The following is a 24,619-nucleotide window of genomic DNA, read 5'->3' on the forward strand; positions in this document are numbered from 1 at the left end:
TGAATCGGGGCTAGTGTGTTAACTGTTGGCTTGTTCTCATGTGTAGTGTATCTATGAGTGATATGCAGGGATACGCCTATTTAATATAGCTCAGTGGTATACACAGTATACCCACTAGGAAAGCTCCAGGATGTGAGTATACCCACGTAAAAATGTGCAAAGATACGTAACAATATAGTTTTGTGACAGAACTTTCACTTCAGAGAGTTTGTCTAGCAAATATCGGGTAGATAACTGCAAGTGAAGAGGATTTTGTCCAGAGTTCCATGACTATTTGTATTGTAGGTAGAGAGATAACAGTGAAACTTTGATCAAAACAGTCATTCTATACATTCTTTAATTGTGCTAACTCTTGTGAATGACATGAATGATATGTAATTTTGTTAACTACTTTTAAATGAAATAATAATGAATAGATAACGAAATAATAACAATTCATTCATTTGATGGGGATCCCCTGGAAATCCTTCATAGACCCCCACCCCAGTGTGGAAACATACTGTATCTCACTCCAACCTGAAATTTACAGTATACCCACTACAATAAACTAGACTACACCACTACTCATAGGGCCAACACAGTTCAAGACAAGAAACATTAAACTAGCATGATCATTCATAACTACATAAAATCAGATACCAATTAAAGCCCCAATAAGCATTTGGCAATACCAAACAAGCATAGATATCAACACATTTTCAATGAATTTGAATTGAATGGAAAATAAACGCCCATTCCATTGATAAATCAGTTCAAATAATTGTTTTCAAAGCACTGACAATGTAAGGAGACTGTTTTCCTATTGCATACTATTAGTCAATCTGACGAGGCAAAAAATAAACCCAGTATTTGAGTGTTTCAAGTCAGAGGGTGTCTGGAATTATGGATTGGGGCTTTAAACTGAGAGAGAAGTAAGATGTTTTACTCATAATTTCTTTCGTTATATTGTTGCCACAGGGGGAAAAAAAGCAATTAACCTAAATTTGAAATTGTAATAGCAGAGAGACTCGTTTTTGCTTTCTTTTGTTTTTAGTATAATACCAACAGGCTACCATTAGGTAAATTTGAAGTCTTGTTTAATATAATCTCAACTCCCTTCCCCTCCAGAGGCCATATTTGCCTCTTTCTTAGTCAATAATTCACCTGCTTGGTTACATAAAATAAAAAAATAATAATACAATTGTTTTCCTTCCGTTATTCCTCCTTAGGTAGAGGAGGATAGCGAACCTCAAAAGAGTCCAGTTCAGGAATGGCAGACAGAGGAAACGGGGGAGGAAGTGCTGTTGGAAGGCAGAGTGGAAGTAGAAAGGTCGAGTTTCAGGTTTTGAGTGAATGCCGAGCGACATAAAAGGGGGGCATGCCAGGTGTGCATTTGTGGTGAATTATTTGAACACACCGCGTGTGATCGTAGTGAATGAGATTCTGGTCAGCGGACGACAAAAAACTCCAGAAAGATCGCAAAGTAGTTATGTGCAAAACAAGACTTTCTGTCAGATCATTCTAGGAGATTTTTCAATAATAAAAGGATCGAGTTTTCCCCATAAGAGCTGCACATCTCTACCCGCTGCCACCATCTTCCATTTTATCCTCTTTCATTTTAATGTGTAAATTATTATGTAAATGGCGAATAAACTTAAACTTGTTTGAAAATGCCAAAGCAGAAAACACATTAAAAAACACATTACTTCCAGGAAAACGCTGTCTATATACAAAGTGCCAGAGCTGGGGTGACAGAGCCTTCTCAATAGCTGCCCCTCTCTCTGGAACTCACTCCTAAAACACATCCGAGACTGCACCAATCTGCTCCAGTTCAAATGTTTAGTCAGAACCCACCTATTCAGAACTGCTTTTAATGTTTGATTAGCCTACTTGTTGTGTCGTGTAATATTTATGTTATGTAATACATAACAGATTTATGTTTAGTAATCTGTTTTCTTCCTTTTATTTCAGTCGTGCCTCCAGCTGTCCAGCAGCTGTTGGTCTGTAAAGAGAAAGTTCCCCCTGAGCAGCAGGAATGGAGCTCCAGTCTGGACCAGGAGGACCCAGAACCCCCACACATTAAAGAGGAACAGGAGGAACTCTGGATCTGTCAGGAGGGAGAGCAGCTTCAGGAGGACCCAGAACCCCCACACATTAAAGAGGAACAGGACGAACTCTGGACCAGTCAGGAGGGAGAGCTGCTTCAAGGGCCGGAGGAGGCCCATATTACCCAGTTCCCATTCACTCCTGTTCCTGTGAAGAGTGAAGATGATGAGGAGAAACCTCAGTCCTCACAGCTTCATCAAAGCCAAACTGAGGAGAACAGAGAGGCAGAACCTCTAGCCAGTAGCTCAACTGAACAGATGAAAACAGAAGCTGATGGACAGGACTGTGGAGTATCAGAACTAGCCAGGAACTTCGATCTAGCTACTCATTTACAACTAACTAGTGCTGGCAAGACTCCAGACCCTTCTGAGACTGAAGACAGTGCTGATTATGGGAAAGACAGTTCTGAAGCTGACCCTGAAGACAGTGATGATTGGAAGGAGACTAGAGAACTTCATTCAAGTTTAGACTCAGAGAAAAACAGTGAAGTCCTTGTAAGTGAGAGGAGATGTCAGACCAGGGAGACATGCTTTAGTTGCTCAGACTGTGATAAAACATTTGGTCACAAAGGACACTTGAACGAACACATGAGGATCCACACAGGGGAGAAACCATTTACTTGCTCAAACTGTGGAAAAAGTTTTCGTGAGCAATCGTATTTGAAGAGACACATGAGAGTCCACACAGGAGAGAAACCATTCAATTGCTCAAACTGTGGCAAAAGTTTTCGTGAGCAATCGTATTTGAAGAGACACATGAGGGTCCACACAGGAGAGAAGCCATTCAATTGCTCAGACTGTGCGAAAAGTTTTGGTCTTAAACGAAGCTTGAAGAGCCACATGAGAGTCCACACAGGAGAGAAGCGGAGTTGCAGTGTTTGTGGGAGAGGTTTTAGTCATCGTTATCAAGTCAAAAGGCACAAGTGTTCTGGTGAGAGCAGCAGCAGGTGAAGCTGCAGAGCTGCTGGTTGAGTAGCCTTGATGCAAGACTCAGCCTTCATTCTGAATCTTGAAGTAGCACCCCAATATGGCGTTGCAGGCTCCACTAAAATGGCCTTAAATCTTCAATATAACGTAGCAATCACAATACAGTACATACTTTCCGCACAAGGTTGTTACCTGAAAAGTATACTAGCCGGTGTTCCCAAATATTGCGTAGTTTCCAATACCGAGCCCTTGTAAACATGCCAGAGCCTGTCATTTCTCTGTCTTTTCCATTGAAAATGGCCGTTGTCCATCTCTGTTGTGTCTACGGGTGGAAACCCGTAATTACATGCTACTTCGAGACTCAGAATGAAGAATGAAGGCTGAATCTCGCGTCGAGGGCTACTGGCTGAGCTGAACTGTTCAGCAGTAACAGAACAATAAACTAGAGACACATCATCATAGTGTGTCATTCAGGAGGAAACACAAACCCTTAGTATAGCCTGATATTCACACTGAATAGCCATCATTCCCACTCCATTATTCAGTGTAAGATTTCCCCGAACCAATCACTAGAGACCGACATCTGAGCCGATCCAGAGTGACCGATGTATCTGAACCAATCACTAATGATGACCAACATAGGGTGGAGACTGGAGATGATGTGCCACTTGTCCTCTTCTCCCTACTTATACTCCCACCACTTATCCACCTTATTTTTGAATGCCCCGCTGTAAAATGATTATGGGTGCAAGGTCCGTTCTAGAACGTGACTGATTGTTGCAGCTGGTTAACGTTACTTGTTGGCAGAGGGTCTGTGACGCTCGTACTCAGTGCATTTCCTCGTCAAACTCTTGACGCTGAAAAAAAAAGTTGCTTGTCACAAAGAAATAACACTTGTTTGATGGCTTATTGTTGTCTATCACATCCGCTAACCTGTTGCTCTCTGAACAACTCAGGATATTTATCAGCGAGATGTTTGGTCAAGCTGGACGTGATTTGCTCCCTTCGCCTGCAGCTTTGAAACATCGTTTACAGACACAGACGAGCTATGTTGTGTCCGTGTCAGCAATGTAACGGGGGGAGGGGGCTGGGAGGATTACACCGGAAGAAGTGCCCATATTTCAGGCATCATGGAATAAGGTGGATTAGCCAGGAAGGATTTATTACATCACTGATGACATCACAATTGCTCAAGTGACATCACTGATGACATCACAATCGTGACTGAACCACACCATCGCCAACCACAGACGCACACCGCCACACACAGACAATTTTAATTAAGAAGAAGAAGATGGTGCCGATTTTGTTAAATGGCATGATATAGTCTTATATCGATCGCAAACCACTGATTTGAATCGAAATCGTATCGTGGCAGACTTTGTGATATCAGCAAATATTGTATCGTCCAAAGAATCGATATAATATCGTATTGTGATGAAAGGTCTTAAAAGGCATTGAATTTAACTTCAGGATTCCTGGATATATACCCTGTTATTGAACCACTTCTTTGACTTTTACAGTCGTGGCTGGTGGTGATGCAGGAGTGAAGAGAGCACCCATAATTCAGCTGTGGAAAGGCAGAGCATATGAGGTGAATTCATGCCCTTTACTTTTGTTATAGAAGTCTGATGGTTTTCTCATGAAATATCACCAACTAAAATGTCCAGATGTGAAAGAATGACATGAAGTTATATTTTAACCCCTATAATTTTCCTTAACCCCCTCCCTCTCTCTCAGGACAGTATCCGATCTGTCATTATAAAGGAGGAGGGGCTGGGGGTCTCCGCTGACAAAGCCTCTCCTGATTCGGGTCAGTACCCAGACGATGTGGGACAGGATGATGACAACAACCCAGACTACCAGGTTGAGTTTATTCATTTTTCCTTTGTTTCGTCTTATTTGCTTATCCGTTTGTCTTTACTTTGTTGTTTGTGTCCATGTCCCCTTTTGTTCTATAAAGAACTTATTGATATCCTGTACCTGTGTCTTCTCTTTATAAATATGTTTATATTGGCAAGTAAAAGAAAATTAATGAAGGGATTATACAACATTTATTCAGTTGGAACCAGAAGATCAGCGGCGAAAGTTGTCGAAACCGTTCACCTGCGGGATCTGCCTGAAAGGTTTCAGCACCTCCCAGTCTCTCAAATTCCACGCAAAAGGCCACAGTGAGCACAAGGAGTACCACTGCAGCACATGCGGGAAGTCTTTCCATAACAAATACTCGTTCACCTACCATGAGAGAAGCCACTCGGGGGAGAAACCGTTAGTCTGTGATGTGTGTGGGAAGAGGTTTGCCCACACGGGGAGTCTGAAGCAGCACACGCGCATACACACCGGGGAAAAACCCTTCAAATGCATCGACTGCGGCAGGGCCTTCAGAACAGAAGGGAACTTCTACCGGCACCTGCGGATCCACTCCGCGGAGAAGCCGTACCAGTGCGAGCACTGTGACAGGAAATTCAACCAGTCCAATCAGCTCAAGTCCCACATGCAGGTCCACACCGGTGTGAAGCCGTACCAGTGTGAGCACTGTGACAGGAAATTCAACCAGTCCAATCAGCTCAAGTCCCACATGCAGGTCCACACCGGTGTGAAGCCACACACATGTGAGCGGTGTGGGCGGGGCTTCTCGGATAAAAGGCAGTACAAGAAACACAACTGTGATGGGTCGTAGGTGAAGTGGGCTACTATGACTAGTGTATTATCTGGTCACCACAGACACAAATGAGAAAACGTGTTACTTATGTATTAAAGCCATAGTTAAAATATTGTATCCAGATACAGTATTTGTGCAACCATGCATTTCTGGTATTTTGTCTCTTTTGCTCTTTATTTTTTATTTTTGTTAGTTTATCTTTCTCTCTTATTTGATTGAAAACTCAATAAAAACAATTTGAAATAAAGTCATAGATAAAGTTATGTTATATGATGTATTTATGGAATTAGCAACATGACTTGTGTTTGGCCCGTTGCCTTTTTGTTGAAGCTGTTGCTATACTGCTCGACATAGCTAAATTGCAGTAACTGCATGAGAAGAGTGAAACTGAGAAAAAATGACTTCCATACGTTGTATCTAAATTAACCCCTTTCCATATTATCCACTATCACTTTGTATCTCTGTAATATGAAGCAGATGGTGAGTTCTTACCTTCTGTTTTCTGCATCGAGTAATCCATGTTTGACTGCCTGCAGAAACTGCCCTGCCAGTATGGGTCATTAACGCTCGCTAAGGCTCTCAATGGGATTCTCTGTGGATGTGCGCATACAGAGAAAATGAAAAGAAACAATAACAGCCGCCCTCGAAGACGCCCTCAAGCAACATCTTTTCGATTCCAGGTCCAGAATGATGCATTTTGTGTCATTCTGGACACGGAAGTGCTGTAATAAACTGCAGAGCTCTCGGTGCAGGAAAACATGAAGACAAGGTAAAGGCTGCCCATCTGCATAATTACTGACATTGTAATGATACAAAGTGGGTTGAAAATCAGCAAAGCCTCCCTTTAACCAAATTAACATTGATACAGAAGTGTGTAATAGATATTGCTCAATGCTCAGTAACACCTAAGGGTTTGTTTTTATTGTTAAAATGATATAGAGAGTAATCAAATGTCTAGCTTCAAGAGGTGGCATGTTGTTTTTTTCTATTGGGAGTTTCATGCTACCAATGATAATGTAATAACGCGGTTTTATTTTATTTTCAGCAGGTGAAAATGAATTGTTAAATACATGGAGATAAGCCTACATGTATTTTTATTGAATGCTCTGGGTTTTCTTTTTTGAGTATAGATCAATATTGTTGTACTAATTTCATTATAGGCATTCCAGTGCACAAACCATTGAATGCTACTGTGATGGTTTTAAACATGTAAATCTTTTCACAGAAAAAATACAGTGTAAAATGTATTTTCTATGTACAGTTCATTCTACTGTGTTACTGGATAATAACATTAATTGTTTAATAAAACACTGCATCCGTAGTCCAATCTACTGAGGCTTTTATTTTTGAAGTATTGTTTCATGATGGAGCTGCATCAGCAGTTGATTATGGGTGTTTTGTTTATGGGGCGGCAGCCAATTCTCACTTTTTTGGACAATAAAAAATGTCAGATAATATGGCAGAAATTTGATTAAATTCCCCTACTCCAATATTTAAACAATTAAATTAAACCTAATTTTGTTAATGTCATATTCATCTGACTTATCTTTTATCGTCCCCCCTGGCTATTTTCTAAGGCTCAAGTTGATCTCAGTATAATGGAACTAAAGAAAGATTGGGAGCCAAGCGAAATAGGACACTGCAAACCAGTATATAAGCAACCATTTTTACAATTACTGATGGATCAAAATGACCATGTAGGAGCAGGAGTATACATCCCATCACTATTTCAAATTCATTTAGGAAAGATTATTTCAGATAAATTATTTGTGTATACAGCTGAGATCATGGCAGGGATTATTGGTCTTCAGTGGGTGGATCAAGTGAGACCAGACAGGGTGGTGCTGGGTATCCACTCTGCAGCACTACTTTTAAGACAGTATATGGAGTCAATCAGGGAAGATCTTTTGTTTGAAATGTTTCAATGCTTATTTTCAGATGTTGGGAATAGATTAGCATTTTGTTGGCTACCTGCACATGTAAAAAGCAATGAAGCTGCAGACAGGATGGCAAAAAAATATATATATATATGAGGCAGAGGCACACAATGGATATATCATTTGGAAAAGGTGAAGGTAAAGCAGTAATCAAAAATAAAATATTGCAACTTTGGCAGAAAAGGTAGGATGAGGACAGTAAGCACAGAACATACTCTGTGTGTGTGTGTGTGTGTGTGTGTGTATCCCCAGCAAGTTGATGAATTGTTAAAAAAAAAAGAGTCATGTTTCAAGCTGTACGAACTGTATATGAAATAATCTATTTTGAATAGTAATTTGTGTCTGATGGTTTTTCCCACACAAAAAGTTTAATTATCTTGTTAAAATCCAATGCAACTAATCTAATCAGGGTAGATCTAGAACCTAACTAGCCAATCACAACATTCAACACATGCTTTAGTTTCAACAAATTCTCACTCCCAACTCATGACAAAGTGACGACAAGGTTTCCTGACCGATCTGCAGTCTATGAGGAGTTGGGAGAATATCGTGAGAATAATGTGTTGGAGCTTTAACTGCTGAATACTGGACACTGGACAGGGATTGGCTCCAGTATTCGTGATGACAAAAATCATGCTGGTTGAAAATGGCCTTTTCATTGAGCTCAGAGAAACTTTCCACTTTCAGCAGACGATTCTGAAAACAGCCTTCTATTGTCCAACTGAAAGAACAGGAAGAAAAACGTTTTTTTGTTTTAACTTTAGGGGGTCTTTAAACTTCAAGCATTATTTAATTTACAGGAAGTGCAAGAGAATGTAAAATAATTACTGTTTTGATTGATCATATTCACTGTTATCTCTCTACCTAGAATACAGTCATGGAGTTCTGGACAATCAAATCTAACAATAAAAATAATCTATATTGATATTTGATTCCGAGATACAAAATCTCATCAAATGGGGGTCTACTCTGTGGCCCTAATGTGGACTAGGAGCCCCTATGGAAAAAGGTTGCGAATCATCGTGCTTTTATTTTGAAGAACGTGTTTGCCTGAACCGGAAGTAGTAGTACCACTTCGTGCTGCGATCGACCTAACTGCTACGAGTTATCTTGCTACAACGGTGTTCTGGTGCAACCGCTACTATAGTTTGGCTACAAAATATCGATTTGAAATTGCAGTATTGGGTAAAAAAATTATTAGTTTGTCAGAATGTCTGCGTTGGAGGAGCAGGTAGGCGCCATTTTGGAGTTAATGGTCAATGCGACTGTCATAGAAATGAACAAACTTGTCGGAGGTCCAGAAGTGCCATGTAGCACCAAGAACACACCCGGCTCCTCAGATGACAAGGTGCGTTCACATGTTTTTGCATGAATGTTTGTTAGCTGCATGCGTCACGGTCTCAGGCATGCCATTTGGTTTTGTTTTGGTCGGCTCAGCAATGTGTCTCCCGTGTTGTGGCTCCCTCCCTTGTCTGGCGTCTAGACAACCAGCTGATCATAGAAATAGAATAGCTAGCTAGTTACGACCTAACTCAATCGACTCGTATTGACCCTGCGGGACTATTATTGTAGAGGCTGCATAATTCGACTAAATAAAACATCATATAGTGCTCTCTGGTTGATCAAGGTCCAACATGGATCAAGGCGAACCCATCTTTGGGCGCCATTTTGAATGGGACAACAGGCCTAGGCCTATCTATTTGCTATATGTCTAGTTACAAGTTTCAGCTAAGTTAATAACGTTGACCTGCCGTGACATTGATCGATTAATCACGATTAAGATTACTTAAATTTTTGTTAGTGTTATGTTAGTTATAGTGATGACCATGCAGCTGTTTGGACCACAGAGAAACAGATGTGCACGAAAATGGATTGGTTTTAATGAAGATATTTACTAGTATTTCTACAACATTATTTCCGATTATATGCGGAAAATCAAGTCACACTTTAAATATTCATATTATTTCCATACATACTCTAACAAAAGAGCCACAAATATTCCTATATTGATATAGACATTCTATTTAATTCTATACAGGTATGGATGTGCTACCCTACTTTCCTTTAGCCTACTTTACAGCTTATACGTAATGGTATTTTTTATTAGCCTACCTAATGGTGTAATAATAATACTGTTATATCATATCCCTCTAAAAATGTTTACATGAAAATTGCTAAATAACACTAATTATAATATATCCCAAACTTGAGTGATTTGGCTACATGTCTTTATAGCTTACTGTTGACTATTACTGTGATACCATATATTCTTATGTTGTCTTTCATTCTGATGTGATGCTCTACCAGGAACTGTCCACCTTGTGTGTGTGCGTGTGCGCCTCTAACAGTCCACTGTTCCTCCCACCAGGTAATCCAGTTCAGTGTTTTCATGACGTCTCTGGCCAGAGAAGCTGTTGAGAAGATCTGCCAGCTGTTCCACGAATGTTCCTCTCTGCTCAGACTAGAGGTGCGTCACTTTGCTGTCATGACATGACAGTAAGGTTGTCTGTGTAGAGGCATCCTGCATTCATATTGGGAAAAAGATTGGCAGGTGGTGTTCTTTTCAGATAATTTCTCGTGATTCCTAACATCTTTTCATTTTATTATAAGAAATTGTACCCTGAGTTTGATTTTTTTTGTTTCAAGATGAATGCAGGATGATTCTGTAGTATAGCACTTAACAATGTTACAGTGTGATGTAAAAAACAAAACAAAAATAGCTAAATATGTATATTAATCTATTACCGCTATCTGCGGCTAGTAGGAATTGCAGCAACATTTATTGAACTTAACTCCTCCTACACAAGTCTCTGATACAGACACCCATCATTCCATCCAGAATTACCATCCAAACCTGAGTGATGTCATATTTGTTGATGTTCTCCCTCTGTAGCTGACCCAGGGAGTGGCAGAGAACGAGGAGGTGCAGAAGAGGCTGGAGGAGGCGGAGGCAGAGCTGCGGCTGGTGCTGGAGAGCAGTGGAGGCCAGGAAGAGGCGGAGCAGCTGATGGAGGGATGCCAGGGTCAGATGGAGGACACCAGGGTCCTGGATAACGGTGTCACCTCCCCAGGAGCGGAGGGAGAGGCCGTTCTTCTGACTAGCCACCACTCCGGGAGGAAAAGCCGCAGAGGTGAACAGCTCTTGTGTTGTTGTCAACCCCCACCACCCTTATCTTACTTTTTTCAGTCATGCAGTAATCATTTCCAGGTCTTGAATACTTGGAGAATTTGAAAAAAATTGTCTCTCTCCATTATACTCTGTCTAATAAAGCAGATGTGCCTTAAAAACTATTATTGAACCACTTCTTTGACTTTTACACTCGTGGCTGGTGGTGATGCAGGAGTGAAGAGAGCACCCATAATTCACCTGTGGAAAGGCAGAGAGTATGAGGTGAATTCCTGCCCTTTATTTATGTTATATTATTTTTAGCGACTAAGTGTGATGGTTTTCTGACTATAAATATCACAAACTGAAATTTCCAAATGTGAAAGAATGATATGAAGTTATATTTTAACCCCTATCATTTTCCTTACCCCCCTCTCTCCCCCTCCCTCTCTCTCTCAGGACAGTATCCGATCTGTCATTATAAACGAGGAGGGGCTGGGGGTCTCCGCTGACCAAGCCTCTCCTGATTCGTGTCAGTACCCAGACGATGTGGGACAGGACGATGACAACGACCCAGACTACCAGGTTGAGTTAATTCATTTTTCCTTTCTTTCGTTTTATTTGCTTATGTGTCTTTATTTTGTCGTTTGTGTCCATGTCCCCTTTTGTTCTATAAAGAACTTGTGGATATCCTGTACCTGTGTCTTTATAAATATGTTTATATTGGCAAATATATATATATAAAAAAAAAAAGACTATACAACATTTATTCAGTTGGAGCCAGAAGATCCAGATGACGGTGATGATGGATACACCACCAGACCCAAATCTGCTGTGAAGCCCAAGTCCCGCCGATGCCGAGGCAAGGACACCCAGAGCCAGCAGCCTCTGAGCTGCAAACACTGCAGCAAAACCTTCACCAAGCTGCTGCAGCTCAAAGCCCACCAGGCCCTCCAGCACGGGGTCCACGCAGAGAAACCCTTCCACTGCTCCCAGTGTGCCAGAGGCTTCTCCTTCGAGCGCAGCCTCAATGCACACATGCTGCTTCACACAGGTGACTGTTCAGCTCAGCTTTAGCTTCAGTTAGCTCAGCTGATTTGAGGAGTGATTAAAGGAAAATTCTGTTTTTTTTTACAAGCTGGACCTTATTTTCAGCTTGGTTTATGTTGTGCTGGTTACCAGCAGCACAGAGCTAGAACGCGCCGCATAACGGCCTGGAGCAGAGGCCGTAGGGGCATGCTGCAACTGTGCATGTATGTCCTAAAAAAAAAAGAAGCTTATTTTCAGCCACTCATCGGCTCATATGCTTATTATATCACCCTGTCTCTGTCTGCTGTCTGTCACATTGGTAGAGATAGAAGCTCCCGTCCCATTGCCCCCGCTCTTCAGTTTGTAATCCATACAGTTTTAGTCTGGCTCAAATAAATACAGACGGCCATCAAATTCAAATGCATCGTCGATATTCTTGAAATCAGGTAAATACCATGATACGCTCCAAGCGAAACATGGTGTCTTGATCCACAGCAGCTGAACTCTCAACTGATGTGAGACTGGTTACACAAAGTCCCCGGATGTGGAAACTATCAGACAGCAGGCGGAGAGAGGTCAATAATAGAGCGGCTCACATTTTTTACCAGGGCTTAAAATTTGGTGCGGGATTGCAAGATTCACGCATCTTTTTGGAAATTCCCGCATATTTTCAATTTATAAAGGGGGACTAATCCTGCAATGGTTTATGCCAGGGGTTTCAAACTCACGGCCCGCCACTCCACTTGATATCAAGTTATAGTGAAATCAGGCCCGCACCTCCGCTCGTTGTAAAACACAGAGCGCGCTCCCGAGGCATGTGGACGAGGCGCTGCCTTGGTGCAGGGTTGGCAACCCTGGGTTGCCAGATACATTTCCATAGATGTGCAGTTCCTTGGGCGGTTTTGTGTGCATTTTGCCGGGTTTTGAACTCTTTGTGCTGAGACCGTCAGCAGTATCTGGCAACATGGCTTCACAGTCCAGGCCAGCGGTCTGCTAATCACCTGCAGGTGATTCGGTTCACCCGAGTGAAAAACCAAGTGGAAAGAAAAAAAAATGCACGCTAAAATGTTGTCTTTTGTTGAGCAGTGAACATGTCGCTGTCAAAAGGCAAAAGAAAGGTTGATGACGACGAGCACAGACAGTTTCAGGAGAAGTGGGAGAGTGATTGTGATTATTTTTTTCGTCGAGTTCAAAGGAATGCCGCCTGTTATTTGCAAAGAGAAAATCGCCGTACTAAAATAATATAACCTGAAGCGAATAAGAATAAGCAGGGATGCAAACTAGTCACCTTTAGGTAACAGTGAGTCACCTTTTTCATCGTAAAATAGGACACTTAAGTGAATGATTTTGTGTCTGCCCTGGTATCTGTCACCTTTTTAACTATCCATGACTTTGCATCCCCAAATAAGAGTCTAATTACTATGTCTTTTGTCATTGTGTTTTATCTGGAGACTAAGCAGCCATAGGGTTTCGGTTGTATTAAAGCCTTTATTCTTTGTATTGAGTGACACACTTTACTAAAACACTCATATCATATTTTAATACCCCAGGTGTACATAAACTACAGGTTAAGTAGCCTAAAGACAAAAATGTGAAATTATTATTGTATTGTATGTTATCGGACAGGAGAAGCAAATATTTACCGGTTATCGTATCGGCTGAAAAAATCCCCACTAAAGCCATCTGAAGAACATAAGGGGGGAATTCCCCACCAGTTTGCAAAGTGAATATTAAGTCCTGCACTACTATAATAAGGATATGAGCCTCATGATTGCCACATGCCCATACGGCCTCTGTTCCAGGCCGTTGTGCGGCGCGTTCTAGCTGTACTGCAGCATTTTCAGACATTTCTGTTCTGGGTGACCAGCACAACATAAACCATGCTGAAAATAAGGTCCAGGTTGTAAAAAAACAACAACAGAATTCTCCTTTAAGTATACTCAGAAGTGCTAAAACACAGTGATTGAATGCAAAGATTTATAAAACACAGCAAAACCAAGCTCACATTGATGCTCCATAAAGCTTATCTTAGCTTACATTTTCTTGTTTTTGCATGCATATTACCTTTTTTTTACCTAAATGAGTTGAATAGACCATATTTTGAAAGTTTGATCATCTTTATTTCAAATGTATAAATGACATAAAAAAAAAAAATTAAAGCAAAAACAGATAAAATAACGAAAGAATAATACAATAAACTCAATAGGCAAACTCTCATAAACAACACAAATTAAATATTACATGTTCGAAAAGGAGTAGGAAGAAGTAAGCACTTATGTATTCCTACCCCTTTCTCAGTATCCCCCCAAAAAATCACACTTACTAATTTATTTGTCTATATACACATATACACATTACTATATACATACACATTCATATGTATGTACATACATAAACTCACAAGTGTGCCGTACATTTCATCCATAATCTCATAGAGGCTATCACACAATAAAAGCATACTCATTGTTCCAATATATAGGAGAGAGACCCCACACCTGTGACGTTTGCGGGAAGGGCTTCACTCTGAAGCAGCTGCTGAGAAACCACCAGCGTCTCCACGCCGAGGTCCGGCCGTACGGCTGTGACCAGTGCGACAAGAGCTTCTACCGAGCCCACGGCTTGAAGATGCACCAGAAGGTAGAGGACCACAATGGAAATAAGTCTCCTGGACTTTATTGTGCGTGAAAATTCCTCAACACTTTTATACATGTGTAGGGTTGTGGCCTAAGGGCTTCTAATCATTATGTATTTTAACATTCTCTCAAATAAAATTCATTCATTCAAGGTCCATACCAAAGAGCGGGCCTATGACTGCCAGTACTGCGGCAAGCGCTTCACCATCCCAGGTAACCTGCAGCGCCACCTGCGCATCCACACGGGGGAGAAGCCGTTCCGGTGCGAGACGTGCGGGAAAAGCTTCAACCAGGCCGACACTCTGAAAGGCCACCAGAGGACGCACACCGGTGAGCGGCCCTTCAGCTGCACGACCTGCGGCAAGTGTTTCATCCAGAAGAGCGCGTTGAAGATGCACCAGAAGACCTCCCACTCTGAGAGAGCGCTGGCCTGCGTGGCGTGCGGGACCGCGGCGGCCTGCGTGGACTCGCTGCGCGTGCACCTCCAGGCACACGCCGCCACCATCCCCTGCCTCTGTATGCTCTGCGGCCAGCGGCTCAGCTCCATCACGGAGCTTCGTGCGCACCAGCAGCTCCACACGGTGGATAGGCCGCACAGCTGCGACCTCTGCGGGAAGAGCTTCAAGTCGTCCAGTTACCTGAAGATCCACCTGAAGACGCACAGCGGGGAGCGGCCCTTCTCCTGTGAGGTCTGTGGACGCATGTTCACTCAGCACAGCAGCCTCAAAACACATCATCAGGTAGGTTTTTGCTTATCTATGAAAAACACATTAAAGGGTGATTCTTTTTCCCTTTTTTCCCTTTTATCCATCTGTCAAAGATCAAGGGTTTACAAAAATATTGTCAGATCTCTGCTACAGTGTGCAGCAGCCTGTGATGGAGAGAAACATAAAAGTTGTATTTTCACAACCGAATGAGTAAGCTAATTAAACCAGAGATCCAACAGAAACATCTAGTGAAAGTTGAGGTAATATATCACAATGCAAAATACTACTACTTTGCCTTTTTTTAAATGTGTTTTGATGCCGTTTGTTCTCACATACTACCGTACCGTCCTCCTCCATCTTGAAAATGCCAGGATGCCACAATCTATGCCACAAATAGATTATAATACATTTACAGAATACGGTACTTTAAATGTTAACAATAATGTGGGAAATTAGATTAAAACCACAGTTAGTTATTTTTGACATTATTTTCTGATGAGATTTATGCATGTTAAATTTGCTGTATGTGGGTAGTGTTGGGGTCACTGGCTATCTTTCAGAAAAACTCATGGCTCCTCTAATGTCATCAGCAATCTTACAGCAAGATAAAGGAATTTTCCAGAAGATGGAGGGATTAAATAATAATAGTAGCCTCGTTGCAAGCAGTTCTAGTTGGGTGGGATTTACTATTTGAGAAAAACTCTCTTCGTGTTAGGTATGTTTACTGCCCCCATCTGGCAGAGTCAGGTTAAGGTATGTTGCCGTCATAGAAAAAGTGCACTAAACTGACTCACACATAATGTTGTGATCGTCTATTTTATGGCACATAAATTAGCTCAAACAAACGGGGGGGAAATCATTGCAGACTATTGAGATATGTGGGCAGGGATCATATAGCAGACAATAAACCTGGAGTTATTCAAACTTACACAAGACTTTCCTCTGTACAGGGTTCCCACGGACATGGAAAACCTGGAAAAGTCATGGAATTTCAAATGCTTGTTTTTCAGGCCTGGAAAAGTCATGGAATTATTAAAATCCTTGAAAGTTTTTGAGTCATGGAATTTCATTGTGTGTAATGAAATTGTCACAGTAATCTTCCCGTGGATAACCTTCCACATACCGTAACAGAACATTTATTTTCTGCATCTTTTGACCTAACGTAGCTCTAATATGTGCCGATTTTAGTGCTTCGAGTATCTTCGATTAATGTTATGGAAATGTTTTATTTCAATAGCTTTCATGTAATGTGCGGCAGTGACTCTAAAGCACTAAAATAGAATATAAAGAGATGTGTGCTGACCTAGTTGTCCACTGTAGTAATCATTTCTGGTATTGATTGAGAGACACGCCTCACATTACAGGGAAATGCTATTATGGATCCCTTGAAAAGTCATGGGAAATTTATTGAATTTTATTCATGAAAATGTGTGGAAATCCTGTCTGTAATCCTATGTCTGAAAATGACTTTTTTCCAACCTTTTCTTTGTAACCTTCACATGCAAAAGGCGGTCCACACGGGGGAGAAACCGTTCAGCTGCGACACATGCGGGAAATGTTTCAGCAACACGGGGAACCTGAACAGACACCAGCGTATCCACACGGGCGAGAAGCCGTTCAGCTGCGACCAGTGCGGCCGCAGCTTCAACCAGGGCAACAGCCTGAAGGCCCACCAGCAGATCCACACCGGACAGAAACAGTTCATGTGTGACAAGTGCGGCAAGAGCTTCTCCTACCTGAGGAACCTCAAGGACCACAAGTGTTTTTCCCTCTGAATTTCAACTGCGATGACTGGACAGTCGGAAACTTGCTGTATTAATCGATGAACGAACGAGTGGATGGTTCAGGAAAATCAGTCAGTTTGGTGTTATGGAGTTCGGTTTTCCATGTCTGTTGGGTGACAATACCGGGCCACCCTCAAGGAAAGAGGCAGTTTTTTTGTGGATCCTCTCAGTTCAGAGTTTAAAAAAGAAAAAAAGGTGGATACAGTTACTGGGCAGGCTCTCGTGGTTAAAGATTTAAGAGACCTACCTGTATGTGAGCACCTTTTTTGTATTTTATTTATAGGCATTTAATAGCTGGCACTCTTAACCAGAGCGACTTGCAGTGAGTCAGCATGAATTTCTAGATCATCTACATTTAAAAGCAGCTGGTATTAGGGAGTGCACAGGTCATCATGGCATCGATCATACGCCGTCGCCGATAATGTTCCTGTGACCTTTAGTCTAGCGTGATCATGTAGGAGAGCAATGTTAAGAAAAAGAAAGAAAATGCGAGCCAGGGAAAGGGATTAATTGACAGGCTTCAGTGGGGAGAAGGTCATGTAACTCAGCTGTCTTTACTGGACTGGTCGGAGAGATAATTAGACAGTAGTGGCTGGAGGGTTCCCCAAGGAGCACGTGTGATTGTAATTATTAAATTAAATATGAAATATGGATATACGAAAGAAATTAAGGCACATTATATGTCAGAATAATTACAAACACCTATCCCTAAAACACCATATTGGCAGTATAGGAGCATGTACTGAGAGACAAGTCAGTCAGGGGCAAAAAAAATCACATTCAGTTTACTAACTTTTTCTAAGCATATTTTACAATATGGAAGGACTTAATATTAAATTGATGATTTGCACTAGCATTGCTAACATATTATTGTGAAAAGCAAACAACTTCAGCCTCTGATATCTCAATTACCAAAACATAGCTGTAGGTTTGGATGAATTGGACAGAATATTACCAGTTATTAACGTTTATTACCAGTGGTGTAGGCTTTAAACCTTTAAATGAAATGGACTAGTGACTATAGTTTCTGGAAAAGAAATATACATTGATGTGGGGCGCCTATTCGGGGCAGAAGGGAACTTGTGGGAATAGCATGATCCTCCCACGTGCTACATCCCAGCACGAGGAAGCATGTGTGTGTCTATGGCTCTTCCCAGAGGCAGAGGGCATAGCGACCGGGGCAGCAGGGGGAATTGGCCAACTACAAATAATAAAGAAATAGCTACACTGCCTCACCTGCTCTATGACATCACTGATGACATCATCATTGAACTTATGAACTTACTTAAAAATCTGACTCGGTAAGGTCACCTACATGGGTGCTCTTTACACCCCCTGAAAGTTTCAGCCCAATCACACATAAAATAGCATAGCTGTGGCCTGCCGAAATTCTGCTCACACACACGGACACTTATCTAATTATAATAGGATTCCTAGGCTCACCCGCCCTGCAGCTCGACCACTGTGAGGGCTCACTTGCTCCCTCTCCTGCCCTGCTGCATACATCACTGATGACCACTGCGCATTGCGGCCTCGCCTGCTCTATGACATCGTAATTAGGGCAATCACCTAATTAAAGAATCTGGCTCCATCAGGTCACCCGCACAGCCCGGGGTGGAAGCCATCGTCTCCATCTGGTTCCGGGCAATTTCCTACCCTGATCATATATATATATTCATATTTATATATATATACACATATATATACACATATACATATGTGTGCTCTTTTCTGGGAGCTCCCTGCGCTTACATGGAATGCCTGAGGCAGGAAGAGCAAAACTGACAACAGAAATGCAATTGTTTAAGTCAGACAGCATGAAAGGAGGAGCTGGGGTGGAGGGGGGTTTGTAGAGAGGCCGAAAACAGAAGGCGGAAATGGAGCAGCTTGAAATAAGGCACTCTGTGTGAGATTTGCCAATTGAATGCCTAGAAGGAAATCAGCTGATGTGGGGGGAAGGGGGTCTGGATTTGTGAGTTGAGCTTGACTCCGTGGCCCGCCAGAACTAACAAGGATGCTCAATTTATTTCTTTGAAGGAGACCTTAATTCACACATGATGCTGGCTGGTTAATTGCCAAAATGACACAGAGACACACTTGCTAGCCACAGTTCAAATTTACCAGCTGATGGCTAGTGCCGATTTCCTACCCTGATCATGAGCTGTTAAACTAAGACTATATAACATAACATATTGATTTTATAGTATGGAGCTTTTGTTATGCCTCCGGTGGCGATAGCCAGGCCAGAGGCATTATGGATTCGGGTTGTCCGTACATCCATCTGATGTTCGTTAACGCGATATCTGAGGAGCACCTTGATGGAATTTAATCAAATTTGCCTCAAACGTCAACTTGGACTGAAGGATGAACTGATTAGATTTTGGTCATCCAAGTTCAAAGTTCAAGGTCACTGTGACCTCACGAACGCCATTCCCAAGTTCGTTAACGCAATATCTCAGGAACGGCTTGACGGAATTTCTTCCACTTTGGCTCAAATGTCGACTTGGACACAAGGATGAACTGATTAGATTTTGGTGGTCAAAGCTGAAGGTCACTTCGACCTCACGACCACTTGTTAACGCGATATCTCAGGAACGCTTTGACGGAATTTCATCCAATTTTCCTCAAACGTCGACTTGGACTCAAGGATGAACTAATTAGATTTTTGTGGTCAAAGGACAAAGGTTAAGGTCACTGTGACCTCACAAATACCATTTTCAAGCTTGTTAACGCGATATCTCAAGAATGCCTTGACAGAATTTCTTCCAATTTGCCTCAAATGTCCACTTGGACTCAAGGATGAACTGATTAGATTTTGGTGGTCAAAGTTCAAGGTTGTGACATTACGACCGCTCGTTTCATGCTCGTTAATGTGAAATCTCAGGAACGCCTTGACGGAATTTAATCTAATTTGCCTCAAACGTCCACTTGGACTCAAGGATGAACTGATTACATTTTGGTGGTCAAAGGTCAAGGTCACGGTGACCTCACGAATGCCATTTTCAACCTCGGTAACGCCATATCTCAGTAACACCATGGCAAAATTTCTTCACATTTGGCTGTAACGTCAAGTCTGGACAGACATCCATGTTGACTGCTCACTTGTTGGCGGAGGCATATATCTGCGGTGCGGTCATTCTAGTTCTAGATTTTTGAACAAGCCTATTTCAGTGCTAAAAATGACCTTTTCTCATTTGGCTTAACAAAGCTGAAGTATGCTTTCTCTTTTGCCCAAACATGGTTTCATGTGACTGCTATTATGTGTGAAGTAAAACTGTGACTTTTTGGAAACACATTGATAAACAAGTTGCCTTGTGTGCAGTAGAAGAACTGTGGTGCTGATAGAAAACATAACTGCTATTGAAATAGTAATTTTGTACGAATGTAATTTTTGGAACTTCTCTTGTGGACTTGTATCGTTACATCTCAACTTTGTGATTGTGAGCCAAGTGGTGAATATAAAAAAACGTGTGGGAATTTTTTTTTTTTTCTTTTCTTTCTTTTTTTCTTTTCTTGCATACGGTTTTCCCACAAGCTTGTCTTCAAAGCAACAGGAATAGAACAGTACCAGAAGAGACGTCTCACTCACACTGTTACACAGATGCACACCCTCAGCTGGAACTTGATTAGGACTTACCATACCATGATCACTTATGTGCTACATCCAAATAATTGTTGTGCACAGTATAGTATCGCACAGTATCAAAAATGTGATTATAATTAATATCCCATCCCCAGGTTTGCCAGAAAAACTTGCACATATTCATAAATATTGCGTGACCTTTCCAGGATCGGGGGAATAATATATGTATATGAATTGTGCGCTAGTGCAGATTTTCCCTAAATGTATGTGTGGGAAATTCTATATTTACTCTGATTCCTATAAGACACAATTCTGAATGCTTCCATTGATATTAACAATTTATTGGAGTGCAGCAATGCTTAAGGTGCAAAAATGAAAGAGCTCCTTCTTGAGAAGAGGAGACAAAAGATAAAAAGAACAAACCCACGACCTCAAAGGATGTCATGGTAAGCCGGCAGCTATGATAAAGGTGATGAGCAGACTCTGCACTTCCAGGGGAAGCCCGGGTGAAGGACCACAAGTGTCACTTGTCACGCAATGATCCTGCAGTAACAGAGTTGATAGAGCTGGCTGAGAGAGGAGTGTGGCCTCAGTGAGGGGTGAGGAAGTGGAGGGTGAAGAAGAGACGAAGCAGATGGGCTTGTCTCCTAGCTTGTCTCTGTGCATGCTGACCCAGCTGCTGATGTAGAGAATCGGTGCACAGCTACAATCCCACAAATTGCCAGACAGGTAGATCATACTAAGGTTGCCCAAAGGCTCCAAAGTCCCAGTCTCCACCGCTCTGAGCCGGTTGGCCTTCAAGTGCAATTTCTGGAGGTTTCTAAGGCCTCGGAAGACATCAGGGTGTAGGTGATCCAGCTCGTTGTTGTCTAAGTCTAACTCGGTTAGCTTCGTGAGCGGGGAGAAGAGCTGCGGGTGTAAACGGCCCAGGCTGTTATTCTGTAGCAGAAGCCTACGGAGGTGAGGGAGGAAGTGGAAGGTGTTTGGAGGGAGGTCACGGAGCTGGTTGAAACTTAGATGGAGCTCCTTCAGGTGGGTCAATCCCACAAGGCCATCAGGAGACCGCTCCGAGGGACGACTGTTGTCTAGATTCAGCTTTGTAGGATTCTGCAGGTTTGTAAACAGCCCTGTAGGAAGTGTACCTATGTGGTTATTATCCAGCTGTAACGATCTTAAATGGATGAGGCCACTGAACTGGTCTGGGTGTAGGGAGGATAGACGGTTGTGAGAGAGCTTTAGATAATGCAGTTTCACCAAACTGTGGAAGACCGAGTGATGCATTGTCCTGATGTGGTTGTTGTCAAGCTGTATCTCCCTGAGGTTCCTTGTCTTGTTGAAAAGGCCTTTGGGGAGCCGGGTCAGAGCGTTGCTTTCAAGGTACAGTTTCCGTAGCGACCTGAGCTTGGTGAACAGGGTGGGGTGGAGCTCCTGGATCTGGTTGTTAGACAGTTGTAGCTCACTGAGTCTGGTCAGCCAATCAAATACCCCAACTGGAATGGCAGAGATCCGATTGCTGTCCAGCTGCAGCTCTGTCAGGTTGACCAGGTTCCTGAATACACCTACAGGAAGTGATGTCAGTGTATTGTGGTACAGATCGAGGAATTTAAGATTGAGAAGGCCATTGAAGACATTTAAGGGAAGCGATTGTATGAGGTTGGAGCTGAGGTCCAGCTCGTTCAACTGAGTCAGCCCTCTCAGTGATCCTTCAGAGATTGTCGTCAACTTGTTGTCGCTCAGGTCTACTTGAACCAACAGGGCGAGGGCGGAGAAGGAATCCTCTGGAAGGCTGCTGAGGCTGTTCCTCTGTAGGCAGAGACTGCTGAGCTTGTCGACATCCCTCAGCGCTTCCACTGGGACAGAAACCAATAAGTTACCACTGAGGTCGAGGTGCTGAAGACCTGCCGCTCCTCTGAAACTGCCCCTGCCAACACGGACGAGCTTGTTCCCAGACAGGACAAGTTTATCTAACATGGCTGAGTTCTCGAACGCACCCTCCTCTATATCTGTTATGTTGTTATGGCTGAGGTGGAGGTCAGTGAGAGCCGAGGCACCGTCTAGTCCAGCAACCTGTAGCGTTTGAATCCGGTTGGAGGCCAGAATCAGTGTCTTTAGATTATCCAATCCATGGAGGAATCCGATTGGTAGATAGTCAATGTAGTTCTCACTCAGATCCAGTACGATGAGGGCAGGGCAGCTTTGGAACTGACCAGTCTGTAGTGACTCCAGTTCGGTCCTACGGAGGAAGAGCTTGGTCAGCTGCGTCATACTGGGCCAAACTGGGTTGAAGACGAGGGAGAAATTCAGGTGATTCCTAGTCAGGTCAAGGACCTACAGAAAAGAATATATAAAATGTAAGACACCAAACATTTAACGCTATCAGCATAACTAGCCTGCAACAAGTAATAGTGTGCAAGATCCCGTTCTTTTTGTTGCCAGTGTCTTGAAATACCAATGGGTATATTATTCATTTTTGTTCCAAAACAAAGTCTGGGCTGGAAATTTAGTTTTGAAAGCCAGAAGTCTTTGCACTTGTCAAAGTAATCCCCATCAAACCCCCACAGATATTATGGTCATTTTGTACTATGGGGCAGTAAAAATCATACTTCAGCTGCAGAACAACAGCCCTTAAATGTTGGTTAAATTCATCTGTGCCTTGCTCAAGGTCATTGCACAAGACCGACACTTGAGGACATGGAGAGTTGAACCTGGAACTTTACAGTTGCAGGACAGTGTGCCTAACCACTAGGCCACCGTTTTCAAAAGCATCACACACAAGGTAGTAATATTGTCATGTTTAGTAGCCTACCTGCAGGTGTTCCAGCCCACTCCTGGGTATGTCCTGTATCTTGTTGTATGAGACGTAGAGTTCCTCTGTGCCCTCTGGAAGCTCTGGGATGCGGACCAGGCCTTTCTCCAGACACATAATCACGGTCACGTTGTTGTGACATTGGCAGGCTGGGGGGCAGAGGTCAGACGCTGACACCAGCAGGCTGAAGGAGGCCAGGGTTAAGACTCCAAACATGGTCGACTGTATATGGAAATGTAATAAACAGGAGGACAATTCAGTTACTCCCCATTTAGAAAAGAAAATGCCTCACCTGTAGTTCATTAGATTCAATTCAATATTAAATGTATCTCAAATATAGATGTGGGCTGTAAAAGTGTTTAAGTAGAATATACCTAGCCTAGGTAAACCCAGCCCCCACGTGACCTGCTCTCTCAGTTCCCAGTCACTATCACACATAGTGACTGAGAACAGGTCTGAGAGCAGGTCACGTGGGGGATGGGTTTACCCAGGCTAGAATATACCTGCTATCACAAGAATGCTAACGCAAAAATGTCATAGAACGTTTTAAAATGTTCAATTTGTAAAACATCTTATTCGTTCATTTTTCCAATCACAAGCAACTACTGTGTAATAATACTCAATATTGAGTCCCAAGCTTTAAACATCAGTATCTAATGTAGCTCCTCGCTTCCATCTACATCCTCCCCTCATGATTAAAGTGGATTTATAGTTGAAATGAACAAGGGATCTTACTATATATTTCTCCTGAATGAATCTAGTCAGTCCATTTCATTGAAAGAAGAGTTGATTCTATTATATTACACACTCAGTGTTAAGTTGCTGCCTCTACAGTTGGAAAACCACAACTTCTTCAACAGGATAAAGTAGAATAAATTAGGCAATGAGTTGAAACAGCTGAAACTCCTATAACATTGACTATATTTCATTTATTGATCCATCCATCCATCCATCTAGTTGTATGCTATAAGTAATCTCTATAGATTCTGTACTAATATATTATGAGAATGAGTTTCATTGCATGTGGCATTCCTTGATTCAACATACACTGCTGATTTGTAAAGGTTTAATTAAATTTTAGATAGATGGATAGAGATGTTATGTCAGAACGAAAGTGAGTGTGAGTGATGATGATCATTAGTCCATTGGCAGTATATTTTTGCATTGTGCAGGCATCTCAACAACAGTTTCCAAAGGCACAGAAAGATTATTGAAACATATAATAAGATTATTGAGACAAATAATAACTTTGTTGAAACAATTTAATTTAACAACATACTTTAGAATTTTACATTGTTACTACATGTATTCAATTAAAATGTATTTGTACTGTATAGCACCATCTCATACAAAAGCAATTC

The 24,619-nt window shown here is 42.1% G+C and overlaps 3 protein-coding genes across 3 annotated transcripts; 2 read left to right on the plus strand and 1 right to left on the minus strand.

Annotated features, from left to right (window-relative positions):
* Positions 1-1,357: 1,357 nt before the first annotated feature.
* On the plus strand, positions 1,358-3,035 carry LOC310776452 (uncharacterized protein; the record flags this gene model as incomplete). The annotated part of the gene is made up of 3 exons (XM_083636643.1): positions 1,358-1,364; positions 1,951-2,075; positions 2,601-3,035. The coding sequence occupies 3 exons, from the start codon at positions 1,358-1,360 to the stop codon at positions 3,033-3,035; spliced, it is 567 nt and encodes a 188-aa protein (XP_083492769.1).
* Positions 3,036-8,805: 5,770 nt separating this feature from the next.
* LOC310776453 (uncharacterized protein) lies at positions 8,806-18,373 on the plus strand. The gene is made up of 9 exons (XM_083636644.1): positions 8,806-8,958; positions 9,979-10,077; positions 10,504-10,741; positions 10,952-11,001; positions 11,176-11,301; positions 11,491-11,770; positions 14,225-14,382; positions 14,531-15,118; positions 16,594-18,373. Exons 1-9 carry the CDS (start codon positions 8,821-8,823, stop codon positions 16,858-16,860), a joined length of 1,944 nt encoding a protein of 647 aa, XP_083492770.1. The 5' UTR covers positions 8,806-8,820; the 3' UTR covers positions 16,861-18,373.
* A 2,520-nt stretch (positions 18,374-20,893) lies between these two features.
* Positions 20,894-23,369, minus strand: LOC310776454 (uncharacterized protein; the record flags this gene model as incomplete). Its single annotated transcript, XM_083636645.1, has 2 exons — positions 23,259-23,369; positions 20,894-22,780 (listed from the first exon to the last, which is right to left on the minus strand). Exon 2 carries the CDS (start codon positions 22,715-22,717, stop codon positions 20,894-20,896), a length of 1,824 nt encoding a protein of 607 aa, XP_083492771.1. The 5' UTR covers positions 22,718-22,780; positions 23,259-23,369.
* Between the last annotated feature and the right edge of the window lie 1,250 nt (positions 23,370-24,619).

Source organism: Poromitra crassiceps (assembly GCF_964638095.1).
Source record: "Poromitra crassiceps genome assembly, chromosome: 5".
Classification (NCBI taxonomy): Eukaryota; Metazoa; Chordata; class Actinopteri; order Beryciformes; family Melamphaidae; genus Poromitra; species Poromitra crassiceps.

What these genes read in the sequence shown, in the direction of transcription:
- LOC310776453 (XM_083636644.1), top strand. Translation starts at nt 8,821, where the DNA reads ATGTCTGCGTTGGAGGAGCAGGTAGGCGCCATTTTGGAGTTAATGGTC. An exon ending in GGAAAGGCAGAGAGTATGAG is followed by an intron (nt 11,002 to 11,175) that starts GTGAATTCCTGC and finishes TCTCTCTCTCAG; the next exon opens with GACAGTATCCGATCTGTCAT. An exon ending in ACACATGCTGCTTCACACAG is followed by an intron (nt 11,771 to 14,224) that starts GTGACTGTTCAG and finishes TCCAATATATAG; the next exon opens with GAGAGAGACCCCACACCTGT.